The sequence below is a fragment of the Salmo salar genome, chromosome ssa05 (genome assembly GCF_905237065.1).
Source record: "Salmo salar chromosome ssa05, Ssal_v3.1, whole genome shotgun sequence".
Lineage (NCBI taxonomy): Eukaryota > Metazoa > Chordata > Actinopteri > Salmoniformes > Salmonidae > Salmo > Salmo salar.
In genome coordinates, this window is record NC_059446.1 from 21,086,408 (window position 1) to 21,107,303 (window position 20,896).

Here is a 20,896-nt window from a genome sequence, read left to right on the forward strand (position 1 = left end):
TTATAATAGTACAGGTGTGAGGGGAGGACAGTATAGATTTGGGAGAAGATAGATTGAAGATTCATCCTGTTCTTGTCTTCTTCCAGTGGATACAGAGTAGGCCTGAAGAGGAAAGTTTGGCTGAGACCACCAAGTACTGTGAGAGATTGTGGTCTGGGTGTGGCTACGGTTCAGTTCGATACACTCTCGGAGTAGAGACAACTCTCAAAATCCAGCAGCAAGGGTAGTAGCTCAATGTCAATTTATGGATGATATTGAAGGGAAAGGAACCCCCTACTGATGGGTCTGCAAGGCACAGTGAGGTAATGTTGGAAGTGAGAGGTATTCCCTCGGGTTTTATTAAACCCTGCAACTTTCACTAGGGGGGTATGACCCCCGGACCCCCCTCAAGTCATTTTCCCAACTCTCCCCAATGCTCCAACAGTTGTTTGTTTTAAATGAGGTTGGCGGCGATTAACTGTGTTATGTCAAGTTTATTCGCTGGCAGTTACTCGCTCGATTAAATGTTCCACTTGGTCCCCAGCAGTCGACGCAGTGGAACAGTGCAACAAGTCCCTGTGCTATCACTGTGTTTTTAAAAAGCCATGACGCCGGGGACCACACAGCACTATACTCACTGTCTCCTGTGAAATGATACACCTTTGTTAGTGGGAATGTGTGAAATGTATTGGCCTATTACAAATCTGAATACTGTCTTAATTTCTTGACTGACCAAATTGTATTGTTTATCAGAAGAAAACAGTGTAATTAGCATGGACACTCATTGTGTTTCCCCAAATCTACCAATGAGGAAGGCAGTTTACATTTCTCTAATGTTTAGCCTTTAGGCTGCTAACTAACTTGATTTTCTAAAGTCCCTTCATTGTATTACTTTGACACAGCTGACTGTGTCAAGAGGTTAAAACCAGTCCGGGAATATATCCTTATCATTTATATTTCTCCCTTTGGCTCTGACCTAACAAATGATTTCTTCCAATGTATTTGTCTCTCTAAATGTTCTGAGATTCACCACAATGATGACTGGCTTTTAAAGTAAACACTCATGGTGACTGGGGTGTGATGGAGTCATCGGTCTTGACGAGTGATGATCCATTCTGCTATCTCTATGTGCTAGGAGGCCTAAACAGTTGATTTCGTGTTTGCAGTCACTTCCTGGAGGTAGTTAACGTGACGTACAGTTTGTCAGGAAAGGAGAGAAACCAGATCAGCGGAGGAAGATCGTTTCAACCTGATAAGTGAAAATGGCTACATTAACACGGGTTATAAAAAGAAACTCCATAACTGTAGGCTTTTCGTGAGCTCAGTGTCCACAGACCGACGACACATGAAGCTAGAATCTGTTTGGGAGAGAAACTGTGGTTTTTGGCAATTTTAAACAGTATTTGCTGTTCTACATTTTTACTTGTTGTCATTGGCAGTCCTCCTCGCAAGATTGAAAACATTTCTTATTTCTGGCAATTTGAATTCTAACAAAAAATACATGAATTTATGCCTTAACATATCAATCATTGCATTCCTATATTATTAAATACAGTATTGTTTTATACTTTATGTGTAGTCATTTACTGCACTTTATTAAGTCTTTTCTTGGCATCCATGAAAATATAATGAATTGTCCAATTTGTTAATCCAAATGTATACATAGCCCATGTTATATTTTCATTAGGGAGGCACTTTGAGTCTCTGGGTCAGGATTGTTCTCTGGTATTCCTGTGAGGGAACGTGATAACCTAACTCTCCCTGCGACTGCCAGAGCAAAATAACACATGCCTACTCTCCCATGTCTTAGGATTGGGTCACAAATTCTATACGTTAGTCTTTAGTAACTATGGAGCAGGTTTTTTTAAATAAACATTTTGTCTATTGCTTTGTGAAATAAGTGACATTTTGTTAGGCCATTCTGGCTGGCAGAATTGGGCCTGATCCAGTGTCTCCCAAAGGATTTTGTATTTTTTTTGCAGTGGGGGCAAGTGTAAGGGGGGAAGGTTCATTGCTACTAGCGGGGTGGGGGGGTGATCAAGTCTATGGAACATGCTAGCTGTTTCCATAAACTTCCAGTCATTGAGCCAACGACTATCTGTTTAAAATCGTGTCTGCAAATATATATATATTTGCATAATATATATATATATATATACACACTACCGTTCAAAAGTTTGGGGTCACTTAGAAATGTCCTTGTTTTTGAAAGAAAAGCTTTTTTTTTTTGTCCATTTTTAAAATAACATAAAATTGATCAGAAATACAGTGTAGACACTGTTAATGTTGTAAATGACTATTGTAGCTGGAAACGGCTGATTAGGTATGGAATATCTACATAGGCGTACAGAGGCCCATTATCAGCAAGCATCACTCCTGTGTTCCAGTGGCACGTTGCGTTAGCTAATCCAAGTTTATTATTTTAAAAGGCTAATTGATCATTAGAAAACCATTTTGCAATTATGTTAGCACAGCTGAAAACTTGTGCTGATTTAAAGAAGCAATAAAACTGGTCTTCTTTAGACTAGTTGAGTATGTGGAGCATCAGCATTTGTGGGTTCGATTACAGGCTCAAAATGGACAGAAACAAAGAACTTTCTTCTGAAACTCGTCAGTCTATTCTTGTTCTGAGAAATGAAGGCTATTCCATGCGAAAAACTGTCAAGAAACTGAAAATCTCGTAAAACGCTGTGTACTACTCCCGTAACAGAACAGCGCAAACTGGCTCTAACCAGAAAAGAAAGAGGAGTGGGAGGCCCCGGGGCACAACTGAGAAAGAGGACAAGTACATTAGAGTGTCTAGTTTGAGAAACAGACGCCTCACAAGTCCTCAACTGGCAGCGTCATTAAATAGTACCCGCAAAACACCAGTCTCAACGTCAACAGTGAAGAGGCGACTCCGGGATGCTGGCCTTCTAGGCAGAGTTTTTCTGTCCAGTGTCTTTGTTCTTTTGCCCATCTTAATCTTTTCTTTTTACTGGCCAGTCTGAGATATGGCTTTTTCTTTGCAACTCTGCCTAGAAGGCCAGCATCCCGGAGTCTCCTCTTCACTGTTGCCTGGCGTTTTGCGGGTACTATTTAATGAAGCTGCCATTTGAGGACTTGTGAGGTGTCTGTTTCTCAAACTAGACACTCTATTGTACTTGTCCTCTTGCCCAGTTGTGCACCGGGGCTTCCCAATCCTCTTTCTATTCTGGTAAGGGAGTAGTACACAGCGTTGTACGAGATCTTCAGTTTCTTGGCAAGTTATCACATGGAATAGCCTTCATTTCTCAGAACAAGAATAGACTGAGTTTCAGAAGAAAGTTCTTTGTTTCTGGCCATTTTGAGCTTGTGATCGAACCCACAAATGCTGATTCTCCCGATACTCAGCTAGTCTAAAGAAGGCCAGTTTTATTGCTTCTTTAATCAGAACAACCGTTTTCAGCTGTGCTAACATAACTGCAAAATGGATTTCTAATGATCAATTAGCCTTTTATAATGATAAACTTGGATTAGCTAACGCAACGTGCCATAGGAATGCAGGAGTGATGGTTGCTGATAATGGGCCTCTTTACGCCTATGTAGATATTCAATTTTGGACAAAAGATGTGCTTTTCTTTCAAAAACAAGGACCCCAAACTTTTGAACGGTAGTGTATATAAAAATGCATCTGTGGCCACAATTTAGCAGCAGTGGGCCACCGCTGCGAAATGAATATAGGGGAAACACTGTTGTCCTTACATACACAATGGCTTACCAAAAGCATCACTGGTTAGCCTAGCCAGCCTTTTTTATTGTTTCTGCAAATCATCAAATCATGTGTTCTATTATTTCTAAGGATATACTGTATGTTAATTATTTGAACACATCTTTTTATTTTCATCCATGACAGGTCGAAGAGTGTTAGCTGTCACATGTATGACTATACAACAATAGAAGACGAGGATTGTTTTTCCTTGTATTCCCTGTCAGTCATGACAGCACAGAGAAACCTTAGTCACTGGGTTTAATTACTTCATCTTCACTTCTCCCCATGGTCCGGTTTACTTAGTGTCCTGCCACTCCCCGGCCTCAGTCTGTTAATGTTGGCTAATCTGACTCTGACAGATGATTGATAACCCCTCCCAAGTGTTCAGGATCCAAAGGATTAGCATCGTTTACTTCTGGTAGCATGCAGGGTACCTCCGCTCTTAGTGACGGGAATTAATAACGTGCTGACCTCTCCAAGATAGCCATGTTTATGCATGCGGAGAGACGAGACAACCTGTTTTGGTCTGTAGCATAATTGGTGTCTGTATGTGTGTGTCCAGGGGGACTAGAAAGGTTTGTCTAAGTTCTGGACTCATATGTCATGACATATACAATTACCTTTTCCAAGTTATGTGGTGTCAACATTCTTAGAAGGATTCACATGACATAAAAATGACAAAACACTGTAAAAAATTTGCCTTTCTCTCGGAAATAGCTATGGATGGCTGTGTGTTGCTATGGATGGTGTCTGGCCTTTTATATTTGGGTCACTATGACCTACTATGTTATTAATGATACTGGAGGACACTGTTTATATTGCTCTTTAGAACACACACACACAAAGGGTTGGGTCGGTTACATTCTAAATGTAATATGTGTAAGTTACCAACTAGTTACCTGTACAAAATTGTAACATAACTTTTGGATTACCCAAACTCAGTAACGTAATCTGATAATTTTTTTGTTACTTTTGGATTACTTTCCCCTTAAGAGGCATTAGGAGAAGACAAAAAGGATCCATCAAAAGTATCATAGTGGTCTCTGACTTGTAGTCAGACCCTCAGGTGGAACAAACTTAAACTTGTGACTTTTTTCAATGCTGAATTGAATGTCATTGAGAAAATACAAAGGTGTTAATGTACTGTATTTTTTTTGCCAACATCGGTTCTGAATTTAAAAGTAATCGTAGAAGTAATTTTCGCGTTTTTCAAAAGTGTCTGTAATCTGATTAAAATTATTTAGCTGGTAACATAACTGATTACAGTTTGTTTTTTTGTAATCAGATTACGACCCTGCGCGCACACACACACCTAACCCAAGGGGCATGAGAACGGCAGAAAACATTGACAGCTTGAATGAAGCTTCACACAAAGAGCTAAACTTGGGGGGGCGAGAGAAATGCAACACCATACAGTAGCCTACTACCTCCTCCAGCTCCCATAGACACGTATGCACCAGATACCGGGCGTGGCCGCCTTGTCAGACAAAGCCAGAAATAAAGAGGGAAGCTATTGCTTTCAGCAGCGAGACCCCCAGGTGACCTTCCCTTGTGACCTTGGTGTGACCCCGTATTGAGGAAGGGGAGAAGTGAAACGCCTGGTATCACTGCACCAGAGTTAAATGCACAGAGACGCAGGCACAGTGGCTAGAAAGATAGTCTCTGTCATTGTGCGCATGCCGTCATCAGCCACAGCTAGGTTATAGGCCCATGTGTGCACCTTAAAGGCCTGATTTAATTCAATATGTCATTACGTGATATGTCATGGCTTTCTCTCAGCAGACAGCCATACTTTGGGGTAGCCTGAAGTCTTTGGTCATCCATGTATTGTGTTTGAAGAGCCACAGCCGGGCTCTTTTGACTTGGGTCATGTGGAGGTAGATATAAAGGTGCATGGCTTCAGGGTGTAACTGTACCAGGACTGAGTTATGGAATGTGTGACACTGAGCTGTAGGCTAATCACACCTGGAAATGGAGGCCAGGGGTCTCTGAATTCATCACTTCCTCCTCTGAAAGGACCTTCTCAAAATATATTTCTGAAAAACTGAATGTGACACACAATAATTCAAGTATGTTGCCAGTTATCTATAGCAGGCAAATCCTGAGTCTATCTTGAGCTGGTGTAAACCTTAACTTTTCTGTGCAAGTCCAGATATGAGGTTTGCCCTGTCTCTGTACAGTATAACCTTGTGTCAAGTCAATCTTGCTATCTGTGCAATTTTCTGACATTTTGTCCACAGTCGACCTTGAGCATATGAGGACAGTGAAGGCTGACAAACACCAGCGCTTCTGCCAAGAGAACAGCCTCATCAGTCAGTTCGTATCTGCCAAGTCTGGAGACTCGGTGAGTCGGTTTACCTAGTAAATCACATCAAAAGTGGCACACACGCACCATATATAAAAAGAAATGGCTACTGAAATACTGATGTTTTGCCAAGAAGAAGATGTATTCTATATTCTTGCTCATCTCTCCTTCTTTCATGTCCTGCCTTCCCTTCAGGTGTTCCTGGCATTTCAGAGAGTGGCTGCAGAGATTCTGGGGGTGAAGCTCAATAAAGCGGAGATGGAGCAGTCCCAGGTGAGCCTCGCCTTCATTAGGCCTTTTATCTCACATTTCCCAGAGAGAATTGACCCTTCGCTAAGCCCTGCCCGCCTTGGTTACAGTTGCAACCTCAGACAACATTCCCCCTTCTAACCACTGGCGAAATCCCCTCACAATGATCTCAAACTGTGTTTTTAATACACAATGAAATTAAACACAGACTACCCCTTGGTAATCAGGAAACCCTCTGGTATGTTGTGGTGGACTTTCATTACGATCATTTCAATCACAGGAACCTGGTAAAATGAAGGTTGTAGTGTGGCTAGCCACTTGATGGCTCTGAATGTACTGTCAGCATGCAGCCAAAGTTACTAACCACGTTTGGAGTTAACTAGTGCTCTCAAATCGTATCCTGATGTCGACAGCAGATGAAAGTTGTATTCATAACATGGCTAACTTACAGTGAGCTCCAAAAGTATTGGAACAGTGTTTTTTGTTTTGTTTGTTTTGGCCCTGTACTCCAGCACTTTGGATTTGAAATGATACGATGACTGTGAGGTTAAAGTGCAGATTGTCAGCTTTAATTTTAGGGTATTTCTCATCCATACCGGGTGAACCGTTTAGAAATTACAGAACTTTTTGTACATACTCCCTTCATTTTAGGGGACCAAAAGTATTGGGACAAATTCACTTATGTGTATTAAAGTAGTTAAAAGTTAAGTATTTGGTCCCATATTCATAGTACACAATGACTACATCAGGCTTGCGACTATACACATTTGTTGGAATCGTTTGTTGTTTCTTTTGTGTTTCAGATTATTTTGTGCCCAATAGAAATTAATGGTAAATAATGTATTGTGTCATTTTACATTTGGATTAACTTTTTATTGTAAATAAGAATAGAATAAGTTTCTAAAGACTTCTACTGTGGATTAATGTGGATGCTACCATGATTACAGATAATCCTGAATTAATTGTTAATAATGATGGGTGAAAAAGTTAGACGCACAAATATCATGTCCCCAAGACATGCTAAGTGAGGGCACTTGGAGTGTGGTGTCAGGAAAACAACCTCTCACTCAATGTCAACAAAACAAAGGAGATGATCGTGGACTTCAGGAAACAGCAGAGGGAGCACCCCCTTATCCACACCTTGGAGAAGGTGGAAAGTTTTAGTTCCTTGGCGAACACATCATGGACAAACTGAAATGGTCCACCCACACAGACAGTGTGGTGAAGAAGGTGCAACAGCGCCTCTTCAACCTCAGGAGGCTGAAAAAATTTGGCTCGTCACCTAAAACCCTCACACACTTGAGAGCCTCCTGTCGGGCTATATCGCCGCCTGGTACGGCAACTGCACCTCCCTCAACCGCAAGGCTCTCCAGAGGGTGGTGCGGTCTGCACAGCGCATCACCGGGGGCAAACTACCTGCCCTCCAGGACACCTACAGCACCCGATGTCACAGGAAGGCCAAAAAGATCATCAAGGACAACAACCACCCGAGCCACTGCCTGTTCACCCCGCTACCATCCAGAAGCTGGGACCGAGAGGCTGAAAAACAGCTTCTATCTCAAGGCCATCGGACTGTTAAACAGCCATCACTAACACGGAGAGGCTGCTGCCTACATACAGACAAATCATTGGCCACTTTACTAAATGGATCATTAGTCACTTTAATAATGCCACTTTAATAATGTTTAAATATCTTGCGTTACTCATCTCATATGTATATACTGTATTTTATATCATCTATTGCATTTTGCCTATGCCGCTCGGTCATCGCTCATCCATATATTTATATGTATATATTCATATTCCATCCCTTTACTTACACTACCATTCAAATGTTTGGGGTCACTTAGAAATGTCCTTGTTTTTGAAAGAAAAGCAACAAAAAAAATTCCATTTAAAATAACATCAAATTGATCAACACTGGAAACGGCAGATCTTTTTTTTTTAATGGAATATCTACGTAGGCATACAGAGGTCCATTATCAGCAACCATCACTCCTGTGTTCCAATGGGATGTTGTTAGCTAATCCAACGTTATCATTTTAAAAGGCTAATTGATCATTAGAAAACCCTTTTGCAATTATGTTAGCACAGCTGGAAACTGTTCTGCTGATTTAAAGAAGCAATAAAACTGGCCTTCTTTAGACTAGTTGAGTATGTGGAGCATCGGCATTTGTGGGTTCGATTACAGGCTCAAAATGGCTAGAAACAAAGAACTTTCTTATGAAATTTGTCAGTATGTTCTTGTTCTGAGAAATGAAGGCTATTCCATGTGAGAAATTGTCAAGAAACGGAAGATCTCATACAACGCTGTGTACTACTCCCTTCAAAGAACAGCGCAAACTGGCTCTAACCAGAATAGAAAGAGGAGTGGGAGGCCCCGGTGCACAACTGAGCAAGAGGACAAGTACAATAGAGTGTCTAGTTTGAGAAACAGATGCCTCACAAGTCCTCAACTGGCAGTTTCATTAAATAGTACCCGCAAAACACCGGTCTCAATGCTGGCCTTCTAGGCAGAGTTCCTCTGTCCAGTGTCTTTGTTCTTTTGCCCATCATAATCTTTTCTTTTTACTGGCCAGTCTAAGATATGGCTTTTTCTTTGCAACTCTGCCTAGAAGGCCAGCATCCCGGAGTCGCCTCTTCACTGTTAACGTTGAGATCAATTTGATGTTATTTTAATGGACAAAAAAATGTGTCCATTAAAATGTGTCCATTTTCTTTCAAAAACAAGGACGTTTCTAAGTGACCCCAAACGTTTGAACGGTAGTGTAGATGTGTGTGTATCAGGTAGTTGTTGTGGAATTGTTAGATTACTGTTAGATATTACTGCACTGTCGGAACTAAAAGCACAAGCATTTCGCTACACTCGCAATAACATCTGCTAACCATGTGTATGTGACCAATAACATTTGATTTGATGTCCTCTCATCATTTACAATAACAGGGAGGTTAGCGTTTTTTGGGGAGGGTATGATATTTGTGCATCTAACTTCCTCACTCATCATTATTCATGATTCATTCAGGACTATTGGTAACCATGGTAGCATCCACGTTAATATACAAGTGTTTAGACTATTCTTTTTTATAATACAAGTGACTCCAAAATGACACAATTCATTATTTAACATTAATTTCTATTGGGCACAAAATAATCTGAAACAAAACCAAAACAAACAGCAAATGCATCTAACAAGTTTGTAGAGTCACAAACTTGATCTAATCATTGCGTTTTAGGAATATGGTCCAAAATACTAAACTATTGACTACTTTAATACACATAAGTGAATTTGTACCAATACTTTTGGTCCCCTAAAATGGGGGGACTAAGTATAAAAAGTGCTGTAATTTCTAAACAGTTCACCCGATATGATTGAAAATACCCTCTAAATTAAAGCTTTTTAACCTCATAGTCATTGTATCACTTCAAATCCAAAGTTCTGGATTGCAAAGCCCCCAAAATGTCAAAGTTCCAATACTTTTGGAGCTCACTGTAGCAAGGTAGTATTCATTTGGAAAAAATAGGTTATTAACTGGCTGGCTGGCTGGCTGGCTGGCTGGCTGGCTGGCAGCTATTCAATGACTAGCTAGGGTTAACATTGGCTGGTCGATGAGACTGAGAGCTAGCTAACCAGCTCAGCTAGCAAACAATGTAACTAAAGTATAATTTCAGATTAGAAAAATAACCCAACAGGCTCTGCATTTCAGATCACAGTACCAGTACCCCAGTGCATTGTTAAATTATTTAGCCATTTTAAAATATTTGTTTTTGGATGAAAACTCCAGTTTTTGTAATGCTCTCAGTGGTTTTCATGTGTTTCAAACGTGAGCTTGTCCAAGGTGTCGGACTCAATGACCTTTCCTATCCATTGGAGCGCTGCTATTGGTTGCCCAAAATTCTGGGGCAGGGCTAAGCAAAGAGTAAATTATGTAGCAAGTCATGTTGCCATTGTTTGGATGGTTTCTTATAACCACACGCATGTACACAAGGTCAAACAGTGTGTGCCAGGTCACAGGACCCTTGTTACTCAAGTTATGCTGTACCTGCGACTGTCCATCTGTAAATACAGCCACATTGACGACGTTAGAGCCCAATCGTGCATGAGGTGAGAGGTGAAGAGGTTGGCGGTGTAGGGTGGGAAGGTTAGGATGCGTCCTCTGATTTATTGAGTTTATCTCTCTCCGAGCTCGGCCTCTGCGAACCAGCCAGACCAGGTGGCCCCGTCACTGGTGACAGAGGTGGGATTACTCAGGGCACCTCCCCCAGAGGCATTCATCCTGCTTGTGATATGACTGGTCGGTGCCACGCTGGCTAGAGAGTGGCTGATGAGGCTGGGGCTATGGGGAGGTCAGGACCCCAAGAGAAGGGAGAGAACCAAGGGAGTGTAGGCTAGGAGACGACTCTCAAACACACTTCCACCCCCACCCTGCCTCTTTTGCTGTCAACAGGCAGGCTAATGAAGGTGTCCATCTCCGCTCCCCTCCGTCACCTCCCATGATAGCTACCTCAATAAACCCAAGTGCTTTAATCCAAGCTAAACAAGCTGGATGAGTGGTCTGATCTAGGGCTTTTGAGGTGACTGTATTACCGCCACACCGGCAGTCATGAGTCATGACCGTAGTAAAATTCGACGTGACCATAGAGTCACGGTAATCTCCTCTTATGCACTCTGGACATTCTGACATCAATACAAATGCAATGGAAAATCACATCAAACACTTATCATCAAAACAGTATCGTGCTTTTAAAACTCGCCTCACTGTGATCGATCAATTTGAAGAAAGAAGTTTAACAGCAGGTTGAAACTGAGTGGAAAACATGGTCATTGTGGATGTTGTTTCAAAGCCTAACCCAACGAAATGGACAGCGCTTTCTAATGTGATGATTAATTCAAAACACCCATACACATACTGTATTAGAGCTTATACATACGCATAGGCTTATGAGCCTGAAAAAAACCTGTATTAAAATGATTGTGCCATAATACAATACATAGCCTATTGTGTGTTACGCACAGCAGAAAAACATATTTTTTTTTTTACTGATTTTAAGATGTCTTTGGTACATAATTGGTCTCGCCTATACTCCAAAATTAAACAAATTCTAGTAAATTCTGAGTTTGGACTGTATTATTATGCATACTGGATGGATTGGTTATCTTATGCTACGCTACAAACTGTCTATCCATGAGTCTGGGAGAGAACTTATAGGCCTAGGCGATGCTGTTGGTTCGTTGATAGTGCAGGGTGGCTTACGGAGTTAGCCTACACTTATAGTGAATTTGTATTTGATTTTGAATAGCCTAGTAATGGGGCATTTTTTTATATTTTGATAATGAATAGGCTGACACATTACGTTTAGCTACAGGATATCTCACCATCGTGCGTTTCCATCTCTTCCTCTCTCTCCTTCATTCCTTTCTCAAGTGCTCTGTCGCACAGTGTGCTCCTCAAACAGTGGTTGATATGTGGAGTGAAATAGGTGTTCTTATAAGCCCAGACATTTCTTTTATGTAATCCCGTGTGAAAGCAGGGTTTTGATGGTTGCTCATATTAAGCACATGCTCTGCTATAAAACCAGAGTAGCCTACCCGGCATGATTGAAAAATGAAGACTTTCTCAAATCATCAATAGCCTATAGTCGCATTATGTAGCCCATATATGTTTGACATTCTAAGGTTTGGATCATTCACAACTAAAGTTGCCAAATAACTCTAAATCTAGCATATAGGACCTGTTTCAAATGATTACTTTTACGCTCAACAAAGCTACTTCATATGCACACTTGCCCCGGAATGGGACAAATATCCTTTCTATTTTATTCAGCTAAGTTCAATTATATTATTTCTACTATAAAAACATATGCTTATAAGTCCCAGGCTATTATTTTATATATCATGTCAGCTAAATGAATAAGCCTACAGCCTATGGCATGGAGCATAGCCGGGGAATGTAACATACAGTAGGCCAACTCATATTCTGTTCTTCTGAAATACATTTCCTATCATAAGATTTCTTTAGACCTGCCTAAAATAAATTGATTTATTGTGATGGTGTATAATAAATTGATTTATTCAACTTTTTAAAATGTAGATGTTCCAAAGGCGCGCATGAGTGGCTTGTATGTGGCTTGTAAGCGTGGAGACCTGGAAATGCTAAATTAGTTTGTTTATTAATGGTCAGTTACCATGAGACGGCAGTCTTTTGCATGACAATAACCGTCTGACACAATTTCATGACCGCCCTAGTCTGATCTGATCTGATCTGCCTGTCACAGAGATGTAATCTATGATGTTCATGGGTCACTTCAGGGATGCAAGTTAACCCAATAAATGTTTCTACATAAAATAAGTAATATGTTAGTGGAGTGAAGACTATCCCACTTCAATGGTGTATCTTCATCTTGGATAGAGAATGGGTCAGGTTTCTAGGCTACAGTAGTTGAAGGCCTCAACATTCACAGGAGATCGACAAAGAAAAAAGAAGTAGAAAAATAAATGGGGGGGGGCGATTGTCTGCCAAAAATATATTGTTGCTGTGCAGTGTTATCAATGGGAGGAGTGATGTTCTGATTTGTAGCCAAATGGATTTGGGGAAGGAGGTCAAGGGCAGCTCCATGTTATTGTTGGGAGGCAGAACAGCCTGATTATCAGCTGTCAGGTTTAGAGAGCTATACATGGGGGTCAGGGACCCTGACAAGATCTTATCGGCCTGGGAGCCCACTCCATCATGGTCCCCTGTCTGGAAGATCAGATACTGGGGCCGCTGATCACTCACAGGGTCCGACACCAGGCATCGGCAGCTCATTAATTAGAATAGCCAACCAGTGCCTGGGTTACAACCACGATCTCTGCTCTTTGCTCACTCCCCAATCCAGGTGTGAGGTCTAACTGTAAGTTCAGAAACCATCCGTCCAATTACTGCTACTCAATATGCAGGGCCCGTATTCATAAAGCTTCTCAGAGAAGAAGTACTGATCTAGAATCAGTTTAGCCTTTTAGATCATAATTAATAAGATTACATGGACATGGGAGGAGACCTCTAATACCTCTCCTCAATGAAGATGTAATGGTTGATTTAAAACTTGGCATGGTAACATCTTTGTAGATGAGGAGCTGAGAACGCACACCCAAAAACAGTTAATGAAGTGCAGACTAGTGGCTTAAACTTAAACAAATGTAAAGTCTCACTCCCAGATCTTTATGGATATACCAACATTTGGCACACCATTCATATCATGCTGGGAGTATTATAATACATGAGTGTTCTTCATTTGTACATGGAGAAATGTTTCATAAATGTATCTTGTTCATGGACATTTGGCTGTGTAAACCCGGGAACATGTCATTAGTATGTTCTTCTGTTAAATCCATTTGTCTTTCTCATTTCTCTCCGTCACCTCCACGACCCTGTCTTCACCTCTCCCCATCCTCCATTCCAACCAACTGTACCTCCCGTCTGCATCTTTGTTTTCATTCCTGTCTTCTCTCTCTTTTCATTCCACACCTCATCTCCTCTACCCACGGACCTCCTTTTCTATCCCTCTCTCCTGCCTGGTTTTGTCTCCTTCCATCTCTCTGCTGGTGTGGTGGTGTGTTATGCTGCTCAGAGGATCGTGAAAGCTGAGCTGGTGGACTACCCTCAGGACGAAGCCCCCATTAGACAAGATACCAATCAGAGCAAAATCTGTTCTGTTCAGTAGTTGGAAGTATGTTTACACACAGTCACACATAGATGTATTTATCTCCTGAAATATATCTATTAGTGCCTGGTGTAAAAACACAATTAAAGCATCTTATAAAGTGGTTGTGGTGGTAATGGTAGCTGTTTTCATTGTATTTTAATTGTGGGAATTGAGTTACAATTGAAGTCGGAAGTTTGCATACACTTAAGTTGGAGTCATTAAAACTTGTTTTTCAACCACTCCACAAATTTCTTGTTAACAAACTAAAGTTTTGGCAAGTCGGTTAGGGCATCTACTTTGTGTATGACACACAAGTAATTTTTCCAACAATTGTTTACAGACAGATTATTTCACTTATAATTCACTGTATCGCAATTCCAGTGAGTTAGAAGTTTACATACACTAAGTTGACTGTGCCTTTAAACAGCTTGGAAAATTCCAGAAAATTATGTCATGGCTTTAGAAGCTTCTGATAGGCTAATTGACCTCATTTGAGTCAATTGGAGGTGTACCTGTGGCTGTATTTCAAGGTCTACCTTCAAACTCAGTGCCTCTTTGCTTGACATCATGGGAAAATCTAAAGAAATCAGCCAAGACCTCAGGAAAAAAAATGTAGACCTCCAGAAGTCTGTTTCATCCTTGGGAGCAATTTCCAAATGCCTGAAGGTACCTCTATCATCTGTACAAACAATAGTACGCAAGTATAAACACCATGGGACCACGCAGCCGTCATACCGCTTAGGAAGGAGACGCATTCTGTCTCCTAGACATTAATGTACTTTGGTGCGAAAAGTGCAAATCAATCCCAGAACAACAGCAAAGGACCTTGTGAAGATGCTGGAGGAAACCGGTACAAAAGCATCTATATCCACAGTAAAACGAGTCCTATATCGACATAACATGAAAGGCCGCTCAGCAAGGAAGAAGCCACTGCTCCAAAACCGCCATAAAAAAGCCAGACTATGGTTTGCAACTGCACATGGGGACAAAGATCATACTTTTTGGAGAAATGTCCTCTGGTCTGATGAAACAAAAATAGAACAGTTTGGCCATAATGACCATCGTTATGTTTGGAGGAAAAAGGGGGAGGCTTGCAAGCCGAAGAACACCATCCCTACCTTGAAGCGCGGGGGTGGCAGCATCATGTTTTGGGGGTGCTTTGCTGCAGGAGGGTCTGGTGCACTTCACAAAATAGATGGCATCATGAGGTAGGAAAATTGTGTGGATATGTTGAAGCAACATCTCAAGACATCAGTCAGGAAGTTAAAGCTTGGTCGCAAATGGGTCTTCCAAATGGACAATGACCCCAAGCATACTTCCAAAGTTATGGTAAAATGGCTTAAGGACAACAAAGTCAAGGTATTGGAGTGGCCATCACAAAGCCCTGACCTCAATCCTATAGAAAATGTGTGGGCAGAACTGAAAAAGTGTGTGCGAGCAAGGAGGCCTACAAACCTGACTCTGTTGTACCAGCTCTGTCAGGAGGAATGGGCCACAATTCATCCAACTTAATCTGGGAAATTTGTGGAAGGCTACCTGAAATGTTTGACCCAAGTTAAATAATTTAAAGGCAATGCTACCAAATACAAATTGAATGTATGTAAACTTCTGACCCACTGGGACTGTGATGAAAGAAATAAAAGCTGAAATAAATAATTCTCTCTCCTATTATTCGGACATTTCACATTCTTAAAATAAAGTGGTGATCTTAACTGAACTAAGACAGGGATTTTTTACTGGGATTAAATGTCAGGAATTTATTTGGGTAAGGTGTATGTAAACTTCCGACAATTAGCATAATTATCTGGAATTTTCCAAGCTGTTTAAAGGCACAGTCAACTTAGTGTATGTAACCCACTAGAATTGGGATACTTTGAATTGTAAGTGAAATAATCTATCTGTAAACAATTGTTTGAAAAATTACTTGTGTCATACACAAAGCAGATGTCCTAACCAATTTGCCAAAACTATAGTTTGTTACCAAGAAATTTGTGGTGGTTGAAAAATGAGTTTTAATGACTCCAACCTAAGTGTATGTAAACTTCCGACTTCAACTGTATTTACTGTAGATCAGATCTGTAGATTTTTCATCTTTATTTTTACCACAACATTCATCCATTAGCTTGTATACTTGAGTTTACATGTTTTTCTGAATCTGACAAATTTAATGCATTTGAATTATACAAGTATGCTTTGGGGCCTGAGAAGGAAGACCTGGGGTCTGCTTTAAGTGGTCAATATAGATATCTGGACTATGCCAGAACAAATTACAAATATTTAGTAGTATCAGTTAGGTAATTTAATCTTAAAATGTGTAATTTGTGAATAAATCAGATGGATTTTCTAGTGGCAACTTTCTCATATTTTGCCTCTGTTTATGTCTCTGTCTTTATGTCTGTGTGTTTCCATAGCGTGTGGTGAAGGCAGATATCGTGAACTACAGTCAAGAGCCTGTGGCGAGGACAGTCAACCCCCCGCGCAGCTCGATTTGTGTGGTGCAGTGACCCCCTCTCCCCCCACCTTCCCTCTTGCCCCTCCACAAACTGAATACAGCAGTGAGGGCCTCTGACCAGCAGGCTGCCCCAACACACTGGCCCATAGCCAGAGCAGGAGAATTGAGCTGGCCTGGTTCTTTCTGCTGTACACACACACACACCGATTCCTCCCTTCTCTCTCTCAACGCACAAGTCTTCAGAAAGTCTGTATATCAGTATTTCCTTTTTTTAAGGTTGTCAGGGTCATCGGACCAAGTACTGCATATTTTAAGATTTATATATGAGAATCTCTCTGTATGTACAGTATGTATATTTACAGCGACCCCACAGTATATTCCTGGTTTCAGTATTTAATATATTTTCATGAATTATTTTTTGAGTGGTAACCAGCTTTGGCTACAGCAGACACCTGTTGAAAGTTATGCTGAAAGGAAATGGGACCTCCACTTTTTTAGCAGTTTAAACACATTTGTCAATATTTCTTTTATTTTTGAGAAACTGTTACTATTTTGACATCTTTTTTCTACTATCTTCATTGTCAATTATTCTTTAAAGGACCATTTGATTGTATATAGATATGAAAAGTTGGTTTCTATAACAGAAAAATATACATAAACCACTGTTTTCCAAAATGTAGTTTTAATGATAGAATGTGTTTTCCCTCTGCTGTTGTGTATACAGATGCCATATCTTAATTTGATCATCCTGTTGTTGCAGGAACTTTCCTGCAAACTTGTAGTGTATTCAACATTTAAAAAGGCTTCTAAAGCTAGTATTTTCCACTTTCAGACTTAATTTGCCATAACTGAAAATATCCATTAATTATAATCGCATAACAATTTACAATTCCTGTTGCTGCAGGATTATTTTCCTGCTGTGTGAAACTGCCTCAAATTAAGATCCGATATCTGTATGCTTAGATATCAGGATTAGTTTTATCGCTCTAAGTGGTACTGTCCACACCTCCCACTACACCCCCTCTCCCACAGCTCCCAGTGCTGAAACAGGAGTTTTGGGATGAGCTTGGGTAGGTCGGTGGGGCAAGGAGCTATTTGGGAGCAGAGAGTGGTGAAGAAAGAAGGGGCTGCTTCATTGGTATACAGATGTACGATTAAGCAATCAGGCCATAGGGGGTGTGGTATATGGCCAATATACCACAGCTAAGGTCTGTTCTTATGCACAATGCAACTCGGAGTGCCTGGCTACAGCCCTTATCTTGGCCATATACCTCAAACCCAGAGGTGCCTTATTGCTTTTATAAACTGGTTACCAACGTAATTAGAACAGTAAAAACAAATGTTTTGTCATACTTGTGGTATATAGTCTGATACACCACATCTTTCAGCCAATCAGCTTTCAGAGCTCAAACCACCCGGTTTATATTGTCTGTTATACAACGGGTGAGTCTAATCCTGAATGCTGATTGGTTAAAACCGCATTCCAGCCGGTGTCTATTCCACAAGTTACCACCGGCTAAATCTATGACATTAACATGCCTATATACTCTGTTCCATCTGAATGCGCAATCCACTTTCTCATCAGCCTAGCCAAGCAATTTATAAACTTGATCTCCACTATAAAAAGCATCTAGACATCATCTAATTTCTTTTAGACTAACATTTAATTTTCAACAGCAGAGATTTGTATACTGTAAACCTTGCTATCTGTCTCTCTGACATTTGCAACATTGTTTCAATATCACATTCAATCTCCAGCTGTCCCATAATAGTGAATGTGTCGGGATGAGACAGGCAGGCAGCGTTGCTTAGCCAGTCAAAGTCATGAATCAGCTGGCATCCTTTTTATGGATATGTACAAATAAATGGATATGTACAAATAAATGTAAATTGAAAAAAGTTCAAACGAAACAAAGTGCAGCTAGTTTGCAGTCTTTCCAGCTTCAGTTCGAAGTGATTGTGTTAGCTGTGTTGTTAATTAGCTCCTCTGAACAACAGTGTCCTGACGAGTGAGCACATTTTCTATGCCAGGCGAAATCGCACCTCATTAGCTCATTGTTATTGATGTATCCAAATAAATGGCACTAGAAAACTGCTTGTGCAATTGCAGCTACTTTACTGTTATTCTGACTGTAAGTTAGTCATAGTTGGCTAGCTAGCAAGCAAGGGATAAGAACGTTGCCAGGCAGTTTGGCAATGGAACATTTAGAAACTAATGACTGGGTCGCGCCAATAGATACAGAACAAAAACACTGAACGACTGGGTCGCGTCTCTGGCAACTGAACCAATAGAACGAACAACCAGCCGGCTTGGGTAGCAACCCTGGATTTGTGTCGGGACTATATCTTGTGGAAGAATGAAATAGTATGAATACATTTATGAAAATAACATTTTTTATTAAAATATGTAAATCGTTATTTGAACATGTTGGTAACCCGTTGTATAGACGCGATAATGCCCTCAAAGCCGGTGTTTGGAGGATATATATCGGGCATCATCACTTAAATATACCACGGCTTTCAGCCAATCAGCATCCAGGAGCCGAACTACCCGGTTTATAATCTTAATTTGAACACTGTTTTGTTGATGTGAATTTTTCTGCGCCGCAGGAAATGCAGATGAGATTTGTGATTTACATAAATTCACTGAAAACCCGCACCAACACACAGTTATATTAGCAGTGTTGCATTTTTCATGTAGCCTAATTTTGCCCAACCACCGATCAAGCAACATTATGGACTAAATCCTGTTGCTGCAGGATTATTTTGCTACAACAATACTGTTCAAAGTAAGATCCAATACCTGTAAAAACCATGTGCTGAATGTAAAATGAACCGCTGGCTTCATTTAGAGTGTGCTTAAGGAATATGTCACTATAAAATATATATAGCTTCTGCATTCTGAGTGCTCTACACAGTGCCCTTCTAAAAGGAAAGGTTTAGATGTTTAGGCACTGTAGTCAATGGAATCTAGTTTTATTTCACTTGCCAATTAGCAGCTTGCTTGAACAACTGTGATTTTCCCATTACTTTCAAGACTTAATAATAACATTAATAACAGATGTTAGTTAGAAAAAAGAAACTTTGATTTAACCTGATCAATAAGGAATTTCAGTTTTTCTATTTTCCTGATTTCTATTTTTGTGTTGATTTTTGTGTTTGATTACATCTTTAATTGAAGCATCATTCAGTTTCATGTGATGCATATCAAGACCATATTTTGGGGGAAAACCTATGTAGTCCTAGTTGAAATATATTTGGCATAGAACAATTCTGTTGCTATTTCTAACCTTGACAATGGATAAAAATATTAAATTTAAATATGAACTGGAGCAGCTTAAAGGTATGACAATTCATCTTAGCTGTATGTTTATAGCCTTATTCAACTGTCTGTTGTAGAACAGAAAAGACTGCAATGAAGAACTGCTTAGAAACATGAAATGTCTTCATAGGATCTTCATCTTGTCCAAACAAGTTGAATAATAGCCAACTTACACTCTTATATAAAAAGGTTATATCTATAAGCTAAAAGGTTTCTTTGTCTGTTCCCATGGGAGAACCGTTTCAATAAATATGTTGGGTTCCATGTAGAACCCTTTCCACGGTTCCCCCATGGGGACAGCCAAACCATTTTTTGGAACCCTTTTTCTAAGAGTGTATACATACATAAATTAAAGGCATGTGTTGTTTTGTACTCGTCCCTGCTTTGTCTTGTAGTTTGTATTTGTCAAAATGTTTTCTTCGACCGATATGTTGTACTTGTACACAGAGGATGTCAACATTGTATTTGTAGTACAACAGAAAATACATCACAGGACATGGTGACATGGTTGGATTTTACTCTGTAAACCATGGTGTTCGCCTTGTGTAAATTATATATTTGTAAATTATCTGCATTGTTTTGTGGAAGATCTTATTTATAAAATGCTGCTCACATTTCAGTGAGATGTCAAGAACTCCTCTCATTGGATGTAATTGCCTCTGTCATAAACACAAAATCTAAAAGTTAAGTATGAAAAATAATGGTATATCCTCTGTACACTTAGAAAATGGTTGTTTTAATGAACATTCAAAAGTGGTACAGACATTGTGTTTGTATATGAACAATAAAACTGCTATAAAGTGCAATAGTTTATATATTATTACTGATGCATATAGTTTCCTAGGTGGATTTCAGGAAATAATTATTGTTATGTTAGTTTGTGAGGTTAATGTGAGTGTATGCTTCATTACCCGTGTGTGTGTGTGCGCGTGTGCATGTGTGTGTGCGTGTGTGTGCACGTGCGCTGTCATGCAGGCACACACACTTGTAATTGATTGACATGACTGATGATGACTGATCACCATGTGATTTTCCAACATATTGCTGTACGTTGGTCTGGACACACAATGTGGTTCATTTGTGCATATTTATCCTGTATGTTAAACACCATTATCTAAAACTGATTTTAAATTGGGTGGTTCCAGCCCTGAATGCTGATTGACTGAAAGCCCTGGTAT

General features: G+C 40.2%; 1 protein-coding gene across 3 annotated transcripts in view; it reads left to right on the forward strand.

Annotated features, from left to right (window-relative positions):
• Positions 1–20,524, forward strand: part of LOC100195985 (ras-related protein Rab-28) — a 53,976-nt gene extending 33,452 nt beyond the window's left edge. For 2 of the 3 annotated variants that reach the window (XM_045717975.1, XM_045717977.1), the window contains exons 5-7: positions 5,950–6,053; positions 6,210–6,287; positions 16,356–20,524. In XM_045717975.1, the coding sequence (XP_045573931.1) occupies positions 5,950–6,053; positions 6,210–6,287; positions 16,356–16,448 (275 nt within the window). In that variant the 3' untranslated portion in view covers positions 16,449–20,524. Of the gene's footprint in view, positions 1–5,949; positions 6,054–6,209; positions 6,288–13,869; positions 13,969–16,355 lie in introns of all 3 variants that reach the window. The other variant, XM_045717976.1, reaches the window with a different exon arrangement.
• The last annotated feature ends 372 nt before the right edge of the window (positions 20,525–20,896 follow it).